At 36.2% G+C, this 17,064-nt stretch overlaps 1 protein-coding gene across 1 annotated transcript; it reads left to right on the forward strand.

Annotated features, from left to right (window-relative positions):
• Positions 1-247: 247 nt before the first annotated feature.
• On the forward strand, positions 248-9,545 carry LOC142348494 (uncharacterized). The gene is made up of 4 exons (XM_075399874.1): positions 248-474; positions 3,552-3,697; positions 6,612-6,894; positions 9,193-9,545. Exons 1-4 carry the CDS (start codon positions 387-389, stop codon positions 9,450-9,452), a joined length of 777 nt encoding a protein of 258 aa, XP_075255989.1. The 5' UTR covers positions 248-386; the 3' UTR covers positions 9,453-9,545.
• Positions 9,546-17,064: the final 7,519 nt, after the last annotated feature.

Below are 17,064 nucleotides of genomic sequence, written 5' to 3' on the forward strand. Positions count from 1 at the left end.
AAACGATACCGATCTCAGTACTTGTTGCCGTTTTTCTCAACAAAGGTGTCTCTCTACGATGAAAAAGTTTTTCATATAAATTTGAACGCATTCTATAAATACAATTATCAAACATTGTCAGAAAGCCTTGAATTATTTACAGCACAGATAACTATCAAACTGCGATCGACAAAATGTATAAATACACATACTTATTAATGCGGTGCTGTTAAATTGTGGTTTAAAACTGCTCACTTCTAATCGCATGCAGAAAATAGCTTAGACCAACTCTTGATTTGACAATCTGACAGAAATTACCTCAAGTAATACTCTTTAAGTTTCAGCCAACATTAAATTAGAAAATTACTAACTATACGTACTACAACTTTGCGATATATTAAGCAGACATGAATGAGGCAAACGTTGATTGTGAACTGTGCAACTCAGTTGAGCTGGAGGAGCTAAAGACTGCACGATCATCCAACAGATCGTCGGGTAATTCATACTCTGCTTTATTTCTTCTAACCTAGATTATTTCTTCTATCGCGAGGAGCTGTGCATCTTGGAATCAATACTGACCGCATTTCGTTCGTTTTTTCTGCGAATATCTCTCTAGAACTTGTGTTCTTTTTAGCTATCTTGAATTCATATCATAGACAATAGCACTCCTTTCATGCAATTGGCCTAATCAAATGCAAACCTTCCAGGTTGCAAAAATTCCAACTGAGTGAAAAATTGATGTAATTGGGTTTTTAATAAATGACTGCATGGTTGCAATGGAGTAAAAGTAAAATGAGAATTGTTGTCGTAGCTGTTGTTTTTCTTCTGTTTTCAAATGAAGTTTGAAGAAGTTAATGTTGTCGTGAGTGCCTTTTTTAAATGGAAAGTTTCCCTTCAATTAAATTTTTGAGTGACTTGCAACTTGCGTCATCTAATTTCTCTGGGTCAGAATTTTAACAGTTCAACTCAATCCACAGAAATTTTTCTCGAAAAGTCAGCTGTCTTTCTCTCAATATAAAAAACAGGATCGCTAATGTGCAATCACGCATAATTTTCCCACCCCGCTCAACCAAGTTTTTAACTCAATTGTCCACCAAATGATGAAGAGATAGAAAATTTTAAAAAAATCACCTAAATTTCGAAAATAATTAGTGTAACCAATTAAAAAATCACTTCAAATTCTAATAACTGTTCGAAAGAAACAATAACTCATTAGAGGGTCAAAGATACCTGCCATAAAGGAGAGGAAGAGACAAGACAAACAACACAATCAAATAAAAACGACAAGCTTACTTACGACCGAAACTCAATGCCTATTTACTTTCTCTTAAAAACTTAATAAAACGTCACAACAGCATCAGATAAAAAGTAAAATAAAAAAAGATTTCTATTTCACATCAAAAATATGGCACCAATCATTGTTAAGATTAATTAACTAGTAGAGAGAAAACAAAAAGGAGCGAAATAAGTTTACACTTTTTGAAATTAATTGAAATTCAGGTCATGAAAACAATTAGCCATCATTGGCGTCGTTTATACCGTCATACGAAACAATTGAGGACTCTAATTATTCAGAATGTCATACTATGCAAAATGAGGAGATAGAGGCAAAAATCAAAAAGTCACTTCAATTTTGCGATGTCACGGTGTCAAAACCTATAATATCAAAACCAATTCACTAAAAAATTGAATCAAATCAATTGCACCTTATCCCAGCGCTTTCTGCTTCTCTTTCCGCCTCTCGAATACATCAAAAATGTTTTACACTTTACTGATGTAGCCAATTTGATCAAAAAGCCACTATATCAAAAATGAATGATGAATTTTAGATACTTATTGAGTTATATTACCAAAAAAAAAACAACTACGCACCAGTTGAAAGCATTAGATAGTCCATAGAAACGATGAGCTTACACATAAAGCACAAAATTGTTTCAAAGGACCCTATTGGAGCATAGAGGCGTCTCTCAGTACTTGAGCCATTAAATGAAAAAAGACTTCCTTTTGATTGGACCAAAAAAATGCAAAAAATGTTTCAAAACGATGTCAAAAACTCAATCTTTTCTTAAACAAATGCTTAATAGCTTTTTGTCAAATGAAAACAGTAATATATATATATATATATATATATATATATATATCAAAAAAACTATTCATTTTAAAAATGATAAAATGATTATCGATTCAAGTTTGCAAAAAAACCGTAAAAATTTATTTCCTGGAAACTTTCTTGGGAAAGAGAGGTACAATTAGTCCTTATCTGAATAAACAGAAGTGGGTTAGCGTTGTTTATGTCTGCATCGCCGCTGAAACTGGACAAAGTGGAACAAATAGGCATATTTGATTCCCTTATTTATTGAAAAATTGGAAAAAGGCTGAAAAAAGGCAGTCAGACTATCCACACAGTGGGTCGGAACAATAATACTTAGGGCCTATAGCCTATATGAGCTCTAAATATAGTCATTTTATTTACCTGAGTATATCTACTGCTCCACTACGGACTGCTCCGCCTCACTGGAACAAAAACAGTTTACGTTAAGAGGTGTGCAATTTTTGTCCTCAACGAAACCACGTTAAAATAATTGTTCGTTGTTCTGATATGAGACTTGTTATGAAATTTAAGTCATGCTCATGAAGTTCACACAGTTGATACGTTATTTCCTTTTTGAATAAAACGTTTTTTTTTGTTTCAATGCAAGTTTTTTTTTGCAGTGAGATTCGAAAAAATAAGAATCGAGTAAATTATTCTACATTACACTCAAGTACGGTCTTAAAAAATACAGCTAGCCACCAAGTAAGTGTTCAGAAACCACGGGATTGGGTAAAAAATCATTCAGTTTAAGCGTTTAGAGATGGAAGGTTGAACATGGCTTTGATATGATCCGGCAAAAATTAATTGGAGAAATTACAGGAGAACCAGTCGAGCTTTTGAAGTTCTTGTAAGAATATGGCGTAACTGATGTCGAAAGTTAAAAAAAAATTCAAGACTTATTAATGTCATAATCATAATTATTTTCTGTAAATAACTTGAATTTTTTTTGGTCCAAATTGATTACATCAGAATAATTATCTGCCTAGTTAAATTTTGACTAGATTTGTGAAAAGTTATACCCAGTGCTAAAAAATGAAAAAATAAAGTGAATGATACAAATGTTATTTTAATTCGTTTTTTGGAGGTCAGACATTTGCAATTGATAATTACAAATTTTGACTACGGTGCCGTAGAAAACTTGTTACGACCGTATATGGCGCCGTACAAAGATTTGTAAATTTTCTACGGCACCATATAAGTCTTAATAAGTTTCCAAAATTTCGTCTAAGATGGGCATCCGGGCAGCTTGCACCTTTGAGGATCACAATTTGTAAAGTTTCTATTTCCAAAAAAACGCATCATATGAAATCTGATAAAACATCGAGTAAAAACTCCTTCCACAATTGTTTCCATCTGTTCTAATTTCTTTAATCGTGAGTTACTGAACTTCTCTTTGAACATTAGTGATATTCAAGTTAAATCAGAAAATTCGTAACTTTCTTGCTGAAACATAGGGAAAACCAAAATATATTTATTTTAGATCCAGATTCGTTGGTGGATCTGTTCTGGGATCCTCTGTCACAGCCCTCCAGATCAGTGAAGCTCTTCTTACTACTCTGTGCAATACCTCACACAGATCACATTATACATATTAAATACGGAGAACAGTTGGAATCAGAATTCAAGGTAAGTTCAAACTTAAACCAAGTTTAATTCTAACCCGAGCCGCGGTTTTTCCCCATCAATAAAGGGGAAAAGAGTGTAAATATTACAAAAAATACACCTCCAATTTCTCCGCTTAATTAAGGGTGGAATCTGGAGTGTAATTACAAGAGTGTAATTTCAAAAGTGGAAGGAGGTGTTTCGGATTGATCCCCCATCTTCCCTATTTCGAACACGTTACTGTCACTTTCTGCATTAACCATTGCCCCAACTGATACCGGATTTTCACGTTCCAATTCGGTTATTATCGTAATTGTGTAAGAGTGTAATTGTTTTATCAGTCCACCCTAAATTACACTCTTTGCAAATAGTGTAAAAGGGCGGAGAAAAGGGCGTAAATACAATGTAAATTTTTTTTTAAAAAATTACAATCTTACATTCTTTTCCCCGATAAATAGGATTGGAATACGTATTACACCCTAATCCGCGGTAATTAGGTGTGGATTAAGGGTGAAACCTTGGCCAGGGAATCAAATGTTTGCAAAATAACTCTTGCAAAATGTTTCAGTCTACCCTCTAACTTATACATCTTTAATACCAAAAATTTGTTGCCAAAAGAAAACACAAGAATTAAAAATGTTTGGCAGAATTATTTCTCGTTTTTCGATGGCGAGCCAGAGCGATTCACGCTTTGCAACATTGAAACCTTGAAACAGAATGTGAAGTTTCTAAAATTATTTTGATCGACCTACCTGTAATACTAGATTTCTAATACCTTAAACCACGAAACGAACAATGTGAATGCAAAGTGATCCCACGCGAATATAAACTCAACAAGGAGGCTCGACAATGTGCGTTCTCACATTACATTCCGACCCCGATTACCCACTCTTTACTTAAATGTCTACTAAATGGGAAGAGATAGGAAATTTTCAAAAATTCACATACTCTTCGAAACCATTGTGTATTAGTTTTAAAAACCGTTATAAATCAAAACCACTAAAGAGGCTATGCGAAAGCACAAAAAAACTGTCATAAATAATAAACAGTATCGAAAAACTATAAGTTTTTCAAACGAAAACTCATACTGACAAAGTCATAATAAACACATCAATTGAAATACAAAACCACTAGAAACTGATGTTTCTTTATCAAGAAAGTGGAATGGACCTTGTCAATATTGAGACTAAGTTATGTGTTGACAAAAAAGTTTCAAATAACATTGATGCTTTTGAACACTCTCAACAAAACTTTCATAGGAAGTCATAGAGATCTGTGTTTTTTGGAATATGTCATAATTATACGGAAAGAAAACTAAAACAGGCAAAAAGGAAAAAGAAGTTAGACTTTGCGAGAAAAAATCTGCTATTTACCAAAAAATTAAATTAGTTCAATAGCTCCTCCATACAGCGCCAAATAGACTTTTTTAATGTCATAATGTGGCAAGTGACCGAAAAAACCACAAATAAAGTTAAATTTATTAAAACTGTTAGTTTACAAATCAAAAATTTTTAAGAAATTTTCTAGTATCAAACTGCGAAAGATGAAATTTTGTTTCACTCGAAAAGTATTGGAACTGCCTCTAATGAGACTAAGAAGCAAGTAGAGTGAAAAAAGATCTCAAAAAAATTCACAAAAGCGAGAATTCACTAAAAATCTATTCAAGGTCATTAGAGCAATCATTATTTAATTGAAAGCATTAGAAGCATTTAATAAAGCCTTTCAGATAGCCAGCTGATCCTGTTCTCAAGGAACCTAATCAATAATAATTCAACGGGAAGAACATATGCAGCACAATTCGACAATTAATTAAGACTTTCAAACAACTTTGTCAACGCCACAAAAAACACGAGCTCTGAAAACATATTATTTGTTAATTGGATCTCATGCGGACTTTTTCATTGAAGCTCTCATTTTTGGAGCTTCTATATGTTAACTGACCTGACTGTAATTGGTTCAAGGACAAAAAAGATCAAAAATATTTTTAAGAGATAGCTCCTCAATAAAATTTGAATTATCCGACTTATGTGGTTTACATTCTAGTCACTGAGAAGCCAAAATTGTGGTCAAGAGAAAGCTACGCAAATGTTCTTCAAAAATTTGATTCAGGGTCAAACTTGATGATTTTCGGTGAAAAGTAATTATCCCTATCAGGTTTCCCGCATCTTTTAACTTTTCATTTGTATTATAGAATTGTGCTATTGTAATCTAACTAATGGTTAAATTTCGTACGAATTACGTTGAACTTTCGTACGAATTACGTAAAATTTTGTAAAAATTTGGTTATCATTGGTGTTTTTTCTCATTTTCACAGCATTCACAGCAAATTTAGTTTTTTTTTGCTGTCAAAAACTCTAAAGTCTCAACAACAAAAATTTTTGATCTTATCTGTACTGGTCTCATGTTCGCAGATATGTGTCAAATTAGTATGCAATGCTCTCACTTTTAAAATCAAAATATGGTTCCCCGATGGTCAGTTTTGAATTTGTCATGCAAATTTCAGTGCTGCCATAGCGCAACGTTAAATTTAGTGCGAATTTCGTCATGCAGTTTCTCACTACCGCTAATAATATTGAGCTAGTAGCTCAAAATCGCTCAAATCGGAGAAACCATATTTGAGTCAAAACGCTCTGCTAATCCCCTCTAACTACGGTCTCCCTACTACAAAATAGGTTTTTTGGAAACCATATGACAAAAATTGGCATTTTGTGAGGAATACGTATAACAAGCTTGGTGTTTTGACCAACTTTGAAAATGAACGCAAAATTTTGAAGTTACAAAATTTTACACCAACTTCTATGCTAATTTGCCTGCAGTCTCATTTCAGAAAATGACTTTGGTTTTCAAATTTGTGAATGGGTCAAGTCTCAATAAATTGGTTGCGTTTAATTTTGTTCTATTGTTGTATTTAACGTAATGCAGGAAAAATTCGTTCCAGAAAGTAAACAGTCTGGGCAAAGTTCCCGCGATAAGATGCGGCACATTTGTATTGAGCGAAAGTGCAGCTATTTACGACTACCTGTCTTACAAATTTCCTCACCTCTGTCCTGATTGGCTTTATCCTAAAGATCTGGAGAGACGGGCGCGCATGAACGAATATTTACATTGGCATCACAACAACCTAAGATTGAACGCCGCCATGTTGTTCCAAGAATCATTTGTGAAGCCTAGGTTCACAGGACAGCATCCGAATCCCGAAAGAGTAGCCCGTTTTGAAAAAGGTACTTGAGTAAAAACTTCTGGTTCTGTTCTTTTGCTAAGACCTCCCTCCGCTTTTTCAAATTTTAATCGTGTTAAAGGCGTGGAAAAGATTATCAGACAGTATAAGTTGAATCCATAGCCATCCGTGAACTATTTATAGAGAGTAGAATGAAAAAAGTAAAAACATTTTTAGGGTAAGAGCAGATATCAGGGATGATATAAAGAAAAAAATATATTTCTGTAGTTCACCTTAACTTTGTGAAAAGTCTTCAACACATTGAGGTCATCCAAAACTCGACACAAGGTTATCGAGAGTCCTTCACCTTTATAAAATCAAAACCAAAAGCTCGAAAAATATGTCAACCATGTGTCCGTTACTAAACTAAAAGTTTTTTAGGCAATTTTTTCTGCGATTTTTCGTATGCCAATTATGCACAAATAAAGGGAAACTGGCCGACTAAAGAAAAAAAGAAAAATTGCTGATCAACACGTTTGTCATATATCAGTTCGTGAGAGAATTCAAAGACATCTTAAGAATTTAAAGAAGAAGTTCAAAAAGCAATAAGCTCCTGGGAAATGAACGAGTTAAGGAGGAAGTACGAAAAAAAGTGCAGGAGTTTTCATCTAAAGATCTATTCCGTTAGAAATATCGGGAAATTGTCTCATGTTTCTTTTAACTCCTCCTTTGTAGACTCATTTAAATTAATCCAAATTTTAAAACCCCTATATTACTTAAACTTGCTATAAACTAACACCTGAATTGTTTCACACCAATTTCATTCAATTGAAGATAATTAGCACTAAATCAAATCTTATTAGTCTCCTTAATGAAGATTAAACTGGGGGTGAAAAAAAATAATGGCCGAAGAAATCATTTTCACAAGTCTGTCATTTCACGATGATTTTAATCTGTAAACTAATTATAAGGATATTGGGGGAGCTAAAGACTAGCTTAAAACCACTAGAGAATTAGTTACCTCATTGGATCATAAGGAAACTAAACTTATTTGAAAAGTGAATTCACAAAACATTCTGGATTATTGTTATCAGGCTGCTCTTTCCACCTAAACCCAGAATTTTGTACTGAAAATCGGAAAAATAGGATTGGAAAAGCTTGTACAAAAAATCATAAAGCCACCCTGGATCTTAAAATGATGCCGGCTCTTGCATTAAAAAATACTTAGCAGTCATCGTTAAAGAAATAAGTAAGCAGATCATCAGCATTTAGATAGCCTTGTTTTTGACTGGAGATACGACGTTTGTTAATTCTTCAATCAATTTATATCGAGGGTCCCCTATTAACCGGCCTACCATAATCTGGAATCAAAGAGAGGCATTCATGGCGAGAATTGTCAGAACAACAAATGCAGTCGGTTGAGGGTTGTGGAATACAAGACTTATTCAGCTGCGCTTTCTCTTATTATTCCTCAAATTTCAGACTCTTATTTCCATTAGCACCATTGATCTTTTCTGGTGACTTTGGCTACCTTTTTGTGTCTGGAACTTTCACGTGGATCCCGGAAAGGTATCTTCTTTTGTCTGGATTTTAGTCATCCTCATATTAAGTAAAACTGCACTTTTTTCATGCATCTATGCATCTGAACTATAAAATTACGTGCAATATTAGACTTCAAGTTTTGTTCTCATTTTTTAAGAAAGCTTAAATAAACTTTAGACTTGTGTGATCTTTCCAAAATTGCTAATCCAGATCTTTTGTGGTTATGATATCAATTATTCAGTTTTTGGTGAACTATGTGAGTTTTCAATTATATCAATTCAAAAATTAATGCGATTTGAATTTAACGCAAGTAGTCGCAGAAACTGACAATACTTAAGGTTTTTTCTGAAGAAACTTTTAAAGTTAAAGAAAAACCAAAGGAGTAACAGGGGAAGAGAAAAACCCGTGAAACTAACAAATGGTTTTTTCTTCGTCTTAAGACATTCCTGAGCATTCCCTGTTTCAGACATTCCTGAGGGTTCCCTGTTTCAGTTCCTTTTTAATTTTGGGAATTTCAGGAATCAGATGTGAAAAAGAACTCATTTTAGCAGATAAAAAAGCATGTTAGAATTGTGTATACACTATTAGTTATTAACAAAACCATCTTTTTCTGATAAAGTATCCAGGAATCCAGATAAGATTTTTACAGGTTTGCGCAAAAAAAGTCGAAACGCCTCAGAATGAAAAATGATTCTTTTTTGAATCAAAATATTATACACGAGGTTCTCTAAAAGAGCTATAATGCTTTAACTACTTAGAAGAACGCAAGGAATATGCAAGTGTATATATAGTTTTTCTCACTTACTTTGTTTGATTTTAGGTCTGAAGAAAGCTGTCAAGGACTTGAGTGGCCACTTCCTGAAAGACACAATTTTTATTACATCAGAACAGCGGCCATCCATAGCTGACATACACGGAGCATGTGAACTAATGCAACTGAAAACTTTCGATTTTAATTTGACAAAACTTTCACATAAGATGGACTTCTGGCTTCAAAAGACGCGCGATTTTGTGAACCCGCATTTCGATGAGGTTCACGAAGAGCTAATGAGCTTGTCAAAACATCAACATAAACTGTAAAGTGTTGAATGTATTTAATAGAATTGAGTTTTGATACTGTGGTATTCACATGATTCTGTTTCTCGATCTTTTAAACTATTTTGTTTCTCGATTTTTCAAGCTCTTCTCCATTTTTCCATACACTGCAATTTCCTTCTCACCAAAAATAACTAATCAAAAATTGCATCAATGGCTCTAAACTTATGACAAATAAACAAATTTATCTATCAGCTCTAAAGTAGGCCGCACATGAGAACAGATGCTAATAAAATTTAAAACAACGTCAAATGCAGACAAGATCAAGATTGTGTAGCAAAGCAGCGGAAACTAACGTACATGTGAAAAAGGAGGAGGAGGAGGAGGAGGATGAGGAGGATGAGGAGGATGAGGAGGAGGAGGAGGAGGAGGAGGAGGAGGAGGAGGAGGAGGAGGAGGAGGAGGAGGAGGAGGAGGAGGAGGAGGAGGAGGAGGAGGAGGAGGAGGAGGAGGAGGAGGAGGAGGAGGAGGAGGAGGAGGAGGAGGAGGAGGAGGAGGAGGAGGAGGAGGAGGAGGAGGGGGAGGGGGAGGAGGAGGAGGAGGAGGAAGAGGAGGAGGGGGAGGGGGAGGAGGAGGAGGAGGAGGAGGAGGAAGAGGAGGAGGAGGAGGAGGAGGAGGAGGAGGAGGAGGAGGAGGAGGAGGAGGAGGAGGAGGAGGAGGAGGAGGAGGAGGAGGAGGAGGAGGAGGAGGAGGAGGAGGAGGAGGAGGAGGAGGAGGAGGAGGAGGAGGAGGAGGAGGAGGAGGAGGAGGAGGAGGATGGGTTTTCCAAAAATTACGGCCATTTTCAAGTAATTACCTTATTTTGTTCTGTTAAACTTTAACATAACAAAAATTGGTTATAATGTTTATTGTTCCGACCCACTTGTGGGGGGAGGAACTACATACTCAAATGGTTTTTTTTTGTTTCGTCAATTTTGGCCGATCAAAATATTCATCGTAGAGACTCGAGACCGATATCAATAGAAAGTCCGTCCAGCATAGAATATGGAATTTTAAAAATGTCCTTGTTTTTCGTTTTTAGAGAGAGTCATCGAGGTTTAACGTTTTGTGAATTGTAGACAGAATTCCTGTTTTTAATCACATTTTCCGTATTTTTTGACCAAATTTGAGTAAATTTTGCTAAAAATGTCAACAAAAATGTTATTGGTTTTACTTTTAAGGAAAAAGTAATCTTGTCAACTGATTTAATCCGACACTTTTTGTTGACTTTTTGCAAAATTTTTTGAACCCCAGAATTTTTAAATCAAAAATGGCTCCGAAAAATTTTTTTATAACACTTTGCTTAATTATTCCGGAAGCGGAGACCTAACATCCACTGTTACAATCTTTGAAAACCCCGAAAAAAGATAGTTGCACTTGCGTTTCCTATAGGAGTCTTCTGGATTTAATTTTTTGCCGGTTTCTCGAAAAATTAACCCAATTACACTTCAAGGTAAGTCATTTTTTTTCGGGTTTATTCTAATAATTCATCTGCTAATTGATATTTTTGCAAACGTATTGAATAACTTATTGTTTTTGAAGGACGCCCACCAAAATCAGGGCTAGGTTTGGACTGATCTTGGCTTCATGCAATCACGAACTATTGGGATTGTTTTAGGCCGCAGTCTCTCAAAATATTTCCACATTTTTGTAATGTTTTTCTTGATAACCAACAAAAATGGTTTTAATCGTATTGCTTATAACTACTTGTTTCTAGGCTTTTTTTCTACTAAACTTCATACATTTTTCGTAATTTTTGCATATATGCCTATATTTGAGGTTGTAATTTGTTCCCTTTTCGAATTTGCTCATTAAAGATAATTCCAATTGGCATTGCCCGTATGCATAAAAAGCATTTTAAGAGATATCAGTGAACGCCTGCTTACGGATATAGCTTACAGTTTTAACAGCTGCAATACCAGTCTCACAAAACTCATTATTTTCGTTTTGATTTTGCCTAGGGGTTTTTTTGTGCGACATATTTTTGATAACCAAAAACCTTAAATGCTTCTATGGATATTTAAAGGAGGAGTAGGAGGAGGAGGAGGATGAGGATGAGGAGGATGAGGATGAGGATGTTGATGAGGATGAGGAGGAGGAGGAGGAAGAAGAAGAAGAAGAAGAAGAAGAGGAGGAGGAGGAGGAGGACGAGGAGGAGGAGGAGGAGGAGGAGGAGGAGGAGGAGGAGGAGGAGGAGGAGGAGGAGGAGGAGGAGGAGGAGGAGGAGGAGGAGGAGGAGGAGGAGGAGGAGGAGGAGGAGGAGGAGGAGGAGGAGGAGGAGGAGGAGGAGGAGGAGGAGGAGGAGGAGGAGGAGGAGGAGGAGGAGGAGGAGGAGGAGGAGGAGGAGGAGGAGGAGGAGGAGGAGGAGGAGGAGGAGGAGGAGGAGGAGGAGGAGGAGGAGGAGGAGGAGGAGGAGGAGGAGGAGGAGGAGGAGGAGGAGGGGTTTTCAAAAAATTAGGGCCATTTTCAAGTAATTACCTTATTTTGTTCTGTTAAACTTCAACATAACAAAAATTGGTTATAATGTTTATTGTTCCGACCCACTTGTGGGGGGAGGAACTACATAATCAAATGGTTTTCTTTGTTTCGTCAATTTTGGCCGATCAAAATATTCATCGTAGAGAGTCGAGACCGATATCAATAGAAAGTCCGTCCAGCATAGAATATGGAATTTTAAAAATGTCCTTGTTTTTCGTTTTTAGAGAGAGTCATCGAGGTTTAACGTTTTGTGAATTGTAGACAGAATTCCTGTTTTTAATCACATTTTCCGTATTTTTTGACCAAATTTGATTAAATTTTGCTAAAAATGTCAACAAAAATGTTATTGGTTTTACTTTTAAGGATAAAGTAATCTTGTCAACTGATTTAATCCGACACTTTTTGTTGACTTTTTGCAAAATTTTTTGAACCCCAGAATTTTTAAATCAAAAATGGCTCCAAAAACGCTTTTTTATAACACTTTGCTTAATTATTCCGGAAGCAGAGACCTAACATCCACTGTTACAATCTTTGAGAACCCCGAAAAAAGATAGTTGCACTTTCGTTTCCTATAGGAGTCTTCTGGATTTAATTTTTTGCCGGTTTCTCGAAAAATTAACCCAATTACACTTCAAGGTAAGTCATTTTTTCGGGTTTATTCTAATAATTCATCTGCTAATTGATATTTTTGCAAACGTATGGAATAACTTATTGTTTTTGAAGGACGCCCATCAAAATCAGGGCTAGGTTTGGACTGATCTTGGCTTCATGCAATCACGAACTATTAGGATTGTTTTAGGGCGCAGTCTCTCAAAATATTTCCACATTTTTGTAATGTTTTTCTTGATAACCAACAAAAATGGTTTTAATCGTATTGCTTATAACTACTTGTTTCTAGGCTTTTTTTCTACTAAACTTCATACAACTTTCGAAATTTTTGCATATATGCCTATATTTGAGGTTGTAATTTGTTCCCTTTTCGAATTTGCTCAATAAAGATAATTCCAATTGGCATTGCCCGTATGCATAAAAAGCATTTTAAGAGATATCAGTGAACGCCTGCTTACGGATATAGCTTACAGTTTTAACAGCTGCAATACCAGTCTCACAAAACTCATTATTTTCGTTTTGATTTTGCCTATGGGTTTTTTGTGCGACATATTTTTGATAACCAAAAACCTTAAATGCTTCTATGGATATTTAAAGGAGGAGGAGGAGGAGGAGGCGGAGGCGGAGTCGGAGGCGGAGGCGGAGGCGGAGGCGGAGGCGGAGGAGGAGGAGGAGGAGGAGGAGGAGGAGGAGGAGGAGGAGGAGGAGGAGGAGGAGGAGGAGGAGGAGGAGGAGGAGGAGGAGGAGGAGGAGGAGGAGGAGGAGGAGGAGGAGGAGGAGGAGGAGGAGGAGGAGGAGGAGGAGGAGGAGGAGGAGGAGGAGGAGGAGGAGGAGGAGGAGGAGGAGGAGGAGGAGGAGGAGGAGGAGGAGGAGGAGGAGGAGGAGGGGTTTTCAAAAAATTAGGGCCATTTTCAAGTAATTACCTTATTTTGTTCTGTTAAACTTCAACATAACAAAAATTGGTCATAATGTTTATTGTTCCGACCCACTTGTGGGGGGAGGAGCTACATAATCAAATGTTTTTTTTTTGTTTCGTCAATTTTGGCCGATCAAAATATTCATCGTAGAGAGTCGAGACCGATATCAATAGAAAGTCCGTAAAGTCCGTCCAGCATATAATATGGAATTTTAAAAATGTCCTTGTTTTTCGTTTTTAGAGAGAGTCATCGAGGTTTAACGTTTTGTGAATTGTAGAAAGAATTCCTGTTTTTAATCACATTTTCCGTATTTTTTGACCACATTTGAGTAAATTTTGCTAAAAATGTCAACAAAAATGTTATTGGTTTTACTTTTAAGGAAAAAGTAATCTTGTCAACTGATTTAATGCGACACTTTTTGTTGACTTTTTGAAAAATTTTTCGAACCCCAGAAGTTTTAAATCATAAATGGCTCCAAAAACTTTTTTTTATAACACTTTGCTTAATTATTCCGGAAGCGGAGACCTAACATCCACTGTTACAATCTTTGAAAACCCCGAAAAAAAATAGTTGCACTTTCGTTTCCTATAGGAGTCTTCTGGATTTAATTTTTTGCCGGTTTCTCGAAAAATTAACCCAATTACACTTCAAGGTGAGTCATTTTTTTCGGGTTTATTCTAATAATTCATCTGCTAATTGATATTTTTGCAAACGTATGGAATAACTTATTGTTCTTGAAGGACGCCCACCAAAATCAGGGCTAAGATTGGACTCATCTTGGCTTCATGCAATCACGAACTATTGGGATTATTTTAGGGCGCAGTCTCTCAAATTATTTCCACATTTTTGTAATGTTTTTCTTGATAACCAACAAAAATGGTTTTAATCGTATTGCTTATAACTACTTGTTTCTAGGCTTTTTTTCTACTAAACTTCATACAACTTTCGTAATTTTTGCATATATGCCTATATTTGAGGTTGTAATTTGTTCCCTTTTCGAATTTGCTCATTAAAGATAATTCCAATTGGCATTGCCCGTATGCATAAAAAGCATTTTAAGAGATATCAGTGAACGCCTGCTTACGGATATAGCTTACAGTTTTAACAGCTGCAATACCAGTCTCACAAAACTCATTATTTTCGTTTTGATTTTGCCTATGGGTTTTTTTGTGCGACATATTTTTGATAACCAAAAACCTTAACATATTTTTGATAACCAAAAACCTTAAATGCTTCTATGGATATTTAAAGGAGGAGGAGGAGGAGGAGGAGGAGGAGGAGGAGGAGGAGGAGGAGGAGGAGGAGGAGGAGGAGGAGGAGGAGGAGGAGGGGGAGGAGGAGGGGGAGGAGGAGGAGGAGGAGGAGGAGGAGGAGGAGGAGGAGGAGGAGGAGGAGGAGGAGGAGGAGGAGGAGGAGGAGGAGGAGGAGGAGGAGGAGGAGGAGGAGGAGGAGGAGGAGGAGGAGGAGGAGGAGGAGGAGGAGGAGGAGGAGGAGGAGGAGGAGGAGGAGGAGGAGGAGGAGGAGGAGGAGGAGGAGGAGGAGGAGGAGGAGGAGGAGGAGGAGGAGGAGGAGGAGGAGGAGGAGGAGGAGGAGGAGGAGGAGGAGGAGGAGGAGGAGGAGGAGGAGGAGGAGGAGGAGGAGGAGGAGGAGGAGGAGGAGGAGGAGGAGGAGGAGGAGGAGGAGGAGGAGGAGGAGGAGGGGTTTTCAAAAAATTAGGGCCATTTTCAAGTAATTACCTTATTTTGTTCTGTTAAACTTTAACATAACAAAAATTGGTTATAATGTTTATTGTTCCGACCCACTTGTGGGGGGAGGAACTACATACTCAAATGGTTTTTTTTGTTTCGTCAATTTGGCCGATCAAAATATTCATCGTAGAGACTCGAGACCGATATCAATAGAAAGTCCGTCCAGCATAGAATATGGAATTTTAAAAATGTCCTTGTTTTTCGTTTTTAGAGAGAGTCATCGAGGTTTAACGTTTTGTGAATTGTAGACAGAATTCCTGTTTTTAATCACATTTTCCGTATTTTTTGACCAAATTTGAGTAAATTTTGCTAAAAATGTCAACAAAAATGTTATTGGTTTTACTTTTAAGGGAAAAGTAATCTTGTCAACTGATTTAATCCGACACTTTTTGTTGACTTTTTGCAAAAGTTTTCGAACCCCAGAATTTTTAAATCAAAAATGGCTCCAAAAACGCTTTTTTATAACACTTTGCTTAAGTATTCCGGAAGCAGAGACCTAACATCCACTGTTACAATCTTTGAAAACCCCGAAAAAAGATAGTTGCACTTTCGTTTCCTATAGGAGTCTTCTGGATTTAATTTTTTGCCGGTTTCTCGAAAAATTAACCCAATTACACTTCAAAGTGAGTCATTTTTTTTGGGTTTATTCTAATAATTCATCTGCTAATTGATATTTTTGCAAACGTATGGAATAACATATTGTTTTTGAAGGACGCCCACCAAAATCAGGGCTAGGTTTGGACTCATCTTGGCTTCATGCAATCACGAACTATTGGGATTGTTTTAGGGCGCAGTCTCTCAAAATATTTCCACATTTTTGTAATGTTTTTCTTGATAACCAACAAAAATGGTTTTAATCGTATTGCTTATAACTACTTGTTTCTAGGCTTTTTTTCTACTAAACTTCATACAACTTTCGTAATTTTTTGCATATATGCCTATATTTGAGGTTGTAATTTGTTCCCTTTTCAAATTTTCGCATTAAAGATAATTCCAATTGGCATTGCCCGTATGCATAAAAAGCATTTTAAGAGATATCAGTGAACGCCTGCTTACGGATATAGCTTACAGTTTTAACAGCTGCAATACCAGGCTCACAAAACTCATTATTTTTGTTTTGATTTTGCCTATGGGTTTTTTGTGCGACATATTTTTGATAACCAAAAACCTTAAATGCTTCTATGGATATTTAAAGGAATCTATTCACTGGTTTCAGTTTATAGCTAACGGCTTAAGTGAAATTGAATCAATATTCTTTTAGAAATAATTTTTTCCCCTTTAGAGGTGCAAAAAGTGGACGTGAAAAAATGATCTTGATCAAAGTAGAAAAAAAGCAAACTGGCTCAATCATAACTCTTTCACTCTAATTTGGAGTAGTTTGATGAAATTTCAAGCCCCTAAGCTACGCTCCTTTTCTCTCCTTTTATTACTATTAAAACCACTACTCCAATTTTGATTTCGCTTGGAATTGGAAAAAAAAATGGAATGAGTGAGCAGATCTCTGAACACATAAAAACAGCAATTTGAGAAAACTATTAGCTGCCCTTGGAGGGTTACAAACAATTGCATATATGCACCACTAGAAGACGAATAAAATTTGCACTGCGCATTGTATGAAAAATTATTGTTTCGTGAAAAACTCAAAATACGGAAATTTTTTTAATTTACTGTTACTGATTACCTATTTTAATTAATATTATTCGTTTAAGCACCATTTAAAATCTCAACAGTGCAGGAAAATTAAAACAGATAAGTTTCGAGTTTTTGCCTGAAAAAACTTTCAGATGGTATCAGTTTCAAAACAAATGAAAGTTTACTCCACTCAACAGCGACAGCATGCGAGAACGAGCGTCTTCCAAGGTTAGA

The sequence above is a fragment of the Convolutriloba macropyga genome, chromosome 1, assembly GCF_964194025.1.
Source record: "Convolutriloba macropyga chromosome 1, txConMacr16.3, whole genome shotgun sequence".
NCBI classification, from domain to species: domain Eukaryota; kingdom Metazoa; phylum Xenacoelomorpha; order Acoela; family Convolutidae; genus Convolutriloba; species Convolutriloba macropyga.

What these genes read in the sequence shown, in the direction of transcription:
- LOC142348494 (XM_075399874.1), top strand. Translation starts at nt 387, where the DNA reads ATGAATGAGGCAAACGTTGATTGTGAACTGTGCAACTCAGTTGAGCTG. An exon ending in ATCATCCAACAGATCGTCGG is followed by an intron (nt 475 to 3,551) that starts GTAATTCATACT and finishes TATTTATTTTAG; the next exon opens with ATCCAGATTCGTTGGTGGAT. An exon ending in AGTTGGAATCAGAATTCAAG is followed by an intron (nt 3,698 to 6,611) that starts GTAAGTTCAAAC and finishes AATTCGTTCCAG; the next exon opens with AAAGTAAACAGTCTGGGCAA.